This window comes from Egretta garzetta, unplaced genomic scaffold (assembly GCF_000687185.1).
Source record: "Egretta garzetta isolate BGI_Z169 unplaced genomic scaffold, ASM68718v1 scaffold350, whole genome shotgun sequence".
NCBI classification, from domain to species: Eukaryota; Metazoa; Chordata; class Aves; order Pelecaniformes; family Ardeidae; genus Egretta; species Egretta garzetta.
In genome coordinates this window covers 302353-309308 of record NW_009258273.1, presented here as the reverse complement: position 1 = coordinate 309308, position 6956 = coordinate 302353, and the positions used below count along the sequence as shown (strand labels likewise).

General features: G+C 47.2%; 2 protein-coding genes across 2 annotated transcripts in view; both read left to right on the top strand.

Moving 5' to 3' along the window:
* The window catches only part of DENND4B (DENN domain containing 4B), a 17694-nt gene extending 16384 nt beyond the window's left edge, over positions 1–1310 (top strand). The window contains exon 12 of the mRNA XM_035890515.1: positions 1174–1310. Within this exon, the coding sequence (XP_035746408.1) occupies positions 1174–1310 (137 nt within the window). The remainder of the gene's footprint in view (positions 1–1173) is intronic.
* Positions 502–6956, top strand: part of GATAD2B (GATA zinc finger domain containing 2B) — a 38015-nt gene continuing 31560 nt past the window's right edge. The window contains exon 1 of the mRNA XM_035890591.1: positions 502–525. The gene's annotated coding sequence lies outside the window, so the exon portion shown is untranslated. The remainder of the gene's footprint in view (positions 526–6956) is intronic.

Below are 6956 nucleotides of genomic sequence, written 5' to 3'. Positions count from 1 at the left end.
TGTTTGTCCTTTTACTCTGTGTGCCTTCGTATGGAATCACGGGGAATTTTAAGATTTATGCTGCAAAGTATTTGTTAAAGTTGGATCGGTGTCTCGGTTGGTGAGTGAAGGTCTGCACCAGGGCTCGGACTGGGGTCTAGCTGGAAATCTGGGCATCAGCTGAGCTGCTCCCAGTTTGCTCCCAGTTTAAAACCACCCTTCAGATGGAGTGGGCGACTGTGCGGGGTGTAGCCTGCGCAGGTGGAGATGCTGCTCCCCTATCCAGAACGAAGCTCTCCACTCCTCAGACGCATCTATTAACGCCCCGTGCGGTCTGGCTTGCCTTTGTCACCAGCCAAGAGATGATGCTTTTTAGATTTTGTTTTTTTTGTTTTTTTTGTTGTTTTTAAAAGGGAATTTTGAGTGAGAGGAAATCAATCAGAGAGATGCAGACTTTCAGAGAGTTTCAAAATGGTTGCTTGGTAATAGTCCCTTGTTGTCGAGTAAGTCCAAATCTTCCCTACCCGTGTTTAGGGAGGGACCGAGGTAGGGAATGGAAAACCTGCTTGTCCTTTTACTCTGTGTGCCTTCGTATGGAATCACGGGGAATTTTAAGATTTATGCTGCAAAGTATTTGTTAAAGTTGGATCGGTGTCTCGGTTGGTGAGTGAAGGTCTGCACCAGGGCTCGGACTGGGGTCTAGCTGGAAATCTGGGCATCAGCTGAGCTGCTCCCAGTTTGCTCCCAGTTTAAAACCACCCTTCAGATGGAGTGGGCGACTGTGCGGGGTGTAGCCTGCGCAGGTGGAGATGCTGCTCCCCTATCCAGAACGAAGCTCTCCACTCCTCAGACGCATCTATTAACGCCCCGTGCGGTCTGGCTTGCCTTTGTCACCAGCCAAGAGATGATGCTTTTTAGATTTTGTTTTTTTTGTTTTTTTTGTTGTTTTTAAAAGGGAATTTTGAGTGAGAGGAAATCAATCAGAGAGATGCAGACTTTCAGAGAGTTTCAAAATGGTTGCTTGGTAATAGTCCCTTGTTGTCGAGTAAGTCCAAATCTAATGCATTTTCCCCTTCTGTGAATCACTCCTTAACTTGCTTCTTATTAAAGTCCCTGATTCTAATTTAATCTTGGAGACCTGACAATTTTAAATACCTACTAGTGCAGCATGAGTCTGATTTGGCATTTCAATAGCTTATTGTTTTATTCCCTACAACAATTTCAATAAACCAGTGGCCGCGTGGAAGAAGGCGGCGCTTTGGTGGCCGCGGCCGGAGTCTCCGCTCTTGATTCGGAGGCACTGGTTTAACGTGACGCTGGGTGTCTGGTAGCCCTGGAACAATACCACGTGTCCACTGAAACAGAGGAAAGATGCTAATATCCTGGATTTTAAAGGAATGGCTTTGCCAGAAGATCAGATCCCGAGTTTCTTTAGCAATGCTGTTTAAAAAGAACCTCCCTTCTGGGCTCAGCTGTATTTAGTCAGTGTGTTTCGCTGAGATTTGGATAAATCGAAGAAGTGATGGGTTGGGAAGCTTGCTGCCAGCCACCAAGGATGGCTTAAGAAATCACTGGGCGCTGTGTGGCAGTTTCGGGTGTTTCTCTCGGTGTGCGGGTGAGCCCGTTCTCTCGATGGCTTGCAAATGGGGTTTGGCTGGACCACCAGCAGCCCCCGGACTCGTGCTTCCTCTTTTCCGTATGGTTTTTTTGTTGTTGTTTTGCTCTCACGCTGGCATTTTTATGGTCATTGTACTCGCTTTACTCTCATTTAGTCTGCTGCTCCAAAATAAGTGGACCCAAAGCACTGCTCAGCTAGTTTTACCTTTCGGCGCTGAAAACAACGGGACTGGGAAGCCGGCAGCTGCTGGACATGGTTAGCTTCCCACGCTTTGTGGTGAGGATAGAAATAGGACTGCTGTCCATTTGCTTTCCGGTGGGATAGCACCGCGATGAAAATATCGCGCTGCAGCTAGTCAGTGGTGTCATGGATGGTGATGGGTCTGTTCAATTTGTCATTAGAAGTGAGTGAGGGGAGCTAACCTTGGCACTGTACTGAAAAACTCAAAGGAGAGCCGTTAAAGGACGGATCTGAGCCTTGCTTGTGTTGCATTTTAGAGAGAATTGATCATTTCAGAGGGGTGAACCCCAGACCTGAACTTAGGTAGTGGGGTTATGCCGGCTGGGACCAGCCCATAGGAAATGAAATAACTGTGAATTATGCTGGGGCGGTCCTGGTGGTCTTTTCCTGGTGAACGTTCTTCTGCTTTGTGTGAGTTTGCTGGTGAAACCTTTTTAACCAATTCCTTCGCCTTGAGGTTAGCAAGCTTTGAAGTTGTATTGAATGGCAATTTAGGTCTCTAGTTTAAAAAAAAAAATAAAAAATTCCTTCCTTCCCTCATGTCATCGTCTTCCAGTTTTACCAAAATATTGTTCAAAGTACTTCTTGTTAGTCTGAAGCTGTATTATGGTGATGACGATCATCTGCTTGCTATTAGCTAATGAGGAGGATAGAAACTTAAGTCCAAAACACGTGAAGAGGAGGGGATTTGGTCCAGGATCCCTCTGTTTTGAAGGAGAAGAGGCAGCTCAGATGACAAGATTTATAACCAAAGGACAGCACAGGTGGGGAATAAGCAATGAGGGAAGAGATGAGTCCTGGTGAGACCCACCCTATTCCCATCGCTTGCTTCACTGCAGAAAGCTGTCCCATTTGCATCCTGCTGTTTTGGAGAATTTCTGGTGTCCCCTGGCACAACGAAGAGCAGCGACAGTCCATGGGATCAGGTTTATTTATTTATATATCTATTTTCCAGAAAAATCATTAGGAGACATTTATTGTTCTTAGACGTGTTTGTTTGAAATACCAGCAGCACGGATGTATCCTGACCTGCGTTTTAGTCCTTTGGCTCCTCATGGGGTCTCGCCTGGAGATTCAGCACGGGATTTAGGCAGCGTTGAGGAGCGATGCTGCCAGTGTCCCCATCCTTTAGTGATACAGGGATGTTATCGCTTTGAATTGCTGACTTTATTACTGTTCTTGTACTTACCCCACCAACAACTGTCTGTTGTTGGATGTTTAGTTCTGGTTGAACTTAAAATTCAATAGAAATGGTGTAATTCAATCATCTTCTCCTCCCCAATGACTATCGTGACGTTTACCACTCTTTGGACAGTGGGCTTTCTTCTCCTCGTAGATTCATATAACGGGTTTGCATATGAAATTGTCCTTCCTGCTGTCTTCACACTGGGTGTTGGGAGCCTTCTGGGCTCAACCTCATTCCCAGCCTGTACCTTCAAACCCACCCTCTGCTCTTCATCTCTGACACCCTTTTCCTGCACGGAATGGATTCATCACTTATCCCCAGTGGTGGGACCATTACCTAATTTTATTGCTTGTTTTGGGGTTGTGGCACCGTCATTGTTTCCCGGGCCAGTGTGCGGTGGTCAGATAGTGGGCTAAATCTCACCCTGCCATTCCTTGGGTACCACATTAGTCCTTTAACAAGTGACTTTATAATTCAAACTTATCAAATATTTCGTCCCAATAAATTAACTCCAGGTGATCGCATCCTACTTTTCTGGTCAGCCACCTCTTTCTTACCTTCCCGATTAGTTATCTGGGAAAGCCTGAAGGTTTGCCGCCCTAGAGAACCTTGCCACCCGCCCTTTGTGCGTTATATATAAGAATCGTAAAGGCATAAATGAAGAGAAGATGGGGACTTCTGGGCTAATCACCCAGCAGAGCCGACAGGAATGGGGAGAGATTTCTCAGCGATGGATCACCTGCAGATAATGAATTGGGTTCGGGAAACAGAGCTGCATAAAAGCAGCTATTGTTAGCACTTTTGCAGACTTCGTCAAAGGCCTTTTCATACTGGAAATAGAAGCACCCAGAGGATGGGTCCTTGTGAAAGGACCCAAAAATTCAATTAAATGAACAGTCCAGTGATGTTTTACCAATACCTTTCCCCCATCCCGGCCATAAAGACCTTTCAGAAGCCTTGCAACGGCGGGATAAAGGACAGGGCAGGAGGAGAGATGTAAGGCATCTTCAACCACCCCTAATTTGTTGGAAAGGGTTTCATCTCTGCTGAATCTCCGCACGCCTTAAAACAAAGATGAAAGGTCTGGAGGAAGATGGGGAGTATGGAAAAAGCATGAAACTGTCCTAAAAATCGGAGAACGGAAACGGCTGAGGACGGAGAAAAATGCCGAAGAAACTTTTTGCTGTGATGGGCCGATGTCGCTGAGGAGGTGAGGTAAAGCAGGATACGATGGAGCTTTCCCCAGAGGGAACCATTTGAGTAGTGCAGTCTCCTCCTTGGATACCAGTTGATGTTTTTCCATGACATGGTGAAGAAATTACAAGGTGCAAGGCTGGGCAGAGTCTCCCTGCAGTGCCTGGGGAGGTGAATACCAGTGAACACCAGTGAGTACCAGTGTATCGGCTGAGCATCATACATGGACCCAGTGTCGGGCAACTGAGTTTCAGCTGCGAAGACCTGCAGCCGAGGATGTGGTGCTTAGGCATGAATGTTGAGAGGCAGTCAGCAAAACCATCTCAGTTCCGGGTGTTAAATGAAGAGAGGGGTCAACTTTGTAGTCGGACCCAGGCAGCGTTACGTTAAAGATAACTTCAGTCTGCGGAGGGAAAGGAAAACCGGTGCCAGGAGGTTGGCGAGATGGCTACCGCCAGCCCTGGCTGGACTTGAGAAGCATTTCCCAGGTATCACCATGTAGGTTTTTTTTTTCCCTGGGATTGAACAAATACCATGAAAGACGAGTGTTTGCTCCCTGGGAGAAGCCACGCTTGCCCAACTTGGCGTGGAAGGGCCGTACCCACCAGCGATGACCACCAACCGTGGTGCGTCAGAGACTGCAGGCTTCTTCATGCCATATGGAAGAGAAGTTTCCTAACATAATACCTTCTTTTTTCCCCCAGAGACCCCAAACCACATCAATTCTTCAAGCAGAACCTCAGGATTTCTGAAGACTTCTCAGCTGGAACGCACTTGAGCTTTCTCTTAAAAAATACCCATTTCTTGTCCCACGCTTCTCTTCTCCGTTATCTCCTGACCTGCCACTCAGTCTGCGTGTTTTTGGTGGACGCAGCCTGGAAATAAATCGTATTGGGGCCCAAACCACCACCTCATTAGTTTATAAATCTATGGTAACTACCATGTAATTAAAGCCTAATTAGTTTTTTTTCCCCCTTTGTAAACAAAATTGTTCCATTTTATCTAATAAAGGCAACCTCGGGTAGTACCAGTGCTTGGAGTGGCACTGCAACTCTGCTTAATTACCAGATTCTCTGCAGCCCATAGGTTGACTAAATCCATGATCGTTACTGGGTATTACATAGATTACATGGTTATTTGTGCGCTGCGTAATAGCGTTATTTTCAGAAGATGATTCGATAATGCTTTCGGCGTGTCAAACCAGTGAAACCTGGGTGCGTTAGCTTGAAAAAGATGTCATTTGTAAGTCGGTCACTTCTGCCTGCTCCACGAATAAATTGCTATTAGTACTACTCTTAATTACATGCAGGGAGCCTCTCCAAATTGACGCTAGCGTTCTTGTTAACCTTTGATTAGCACCATTTTGTCATTTGCAACCCAAAATGGAAGGCTCCCGTTTCATCAGTTACTTCAGCTGCCCGGTCACATCAACCATTTTCATCTGAATCGTTGAGAGGCCAATTCCTGTTCTGTGTTTGGCAAAGCCAGGTTTGTGCTGGGCTTTGGGGTAATATGTCCATTTGCCAGCTTTGGAAAATACTTGAACCGACTCATTAATGGAGGGGGTTTAGACCTGGCCGCTCCCAATAACAGATCCCGTGTGGGGAGGCGGGTGAGCCCTAGGTTATTCCCTTTGGATAAGGACTTCAGATGGTAAAATATATCGGAGATACAAATAATAAGAGGTAAAATGTACTGGGGATGCCTTGTGAAAAGGATGCGGTCATTCAAAAAATTGTGTTTCCAAGCTTTTTAACCTATTTCTGGACACGTATCGATAGACGTTTGGGTAGGGTAAGCGTCTGTAGCCCAGCTTCACTTCGCTTTCCCATCAGATTCTCCACCTCTCAGGTTCTCCATTCTGGCTTGCAAAGATGGGGCAATATTGGTTTTATTTCTGCTTTTGGCATACAGAAACTGAATTGGGTAATTCTGATTTTATAAAAAACCAGTGGGCTAGTGGAGCTGGACCGAGACGAACGTGAATCATTTCTGTCCCTGTTGCTTTCGGAGGAACTGCTTGGTGTGCTGGGTGCTCAAAATGCACATTAATTCCTTGACGAGGCCTCAAACTTGTCACTATTGTCCGTAACTGCTGCTTCCTCCCGCATTTCATCTTTAGTCCTTTGCTTCCATCTCTAGACTTTAGGGCGTCCTTTTCTTTGCCGTAGGGTGAGGAGCCACGGGAATTGGTCATCTTTGAAATCTGGGTAAAACCTGAGGTTTGGTAGAGCCACTCTCTGCTGGAGTCTGGTCTTGGGCCCTGCCGCCAACCACAATCCACCTGGATCCTTCCTCTTTGACGAAGGAGGGGAGATGAGATGCCAAACCTGCAGCCGGCATCTTCCAAACCCATCCATGTGTTTGAAACCAGGTGTCCATGGCTGGTCCGGTCGCAGCTCCAGCCCAGGCTCCGCTCTCCCAAGGGTGCGGAGATGCTCTCCTCCAGCCAGCAGGGACGCGGTGTCCACCCTCGTGCCTCAGTCGGCTTCGCCGGCATCCCTCGGCATCTTGCCTAGGACCGGCGTGGCGATGGAGAGGATGCTTTGACGCCTTACCCTACCTTGGGGTGCAGGGTTGAGTTGGGGGTTTTTTTGTGGGGGGAGCAAAGCCCCATGTGCGCCGGGCTCAGCGTGCAGAGCGTCGAGGGGACCCAACCATCGTTTTTTCGGGAGCGAAACAGTTAAAATACCATCAGAGGAAAGGAGCTCTCATGAATGAAGACAAAGTTGGCGGGGG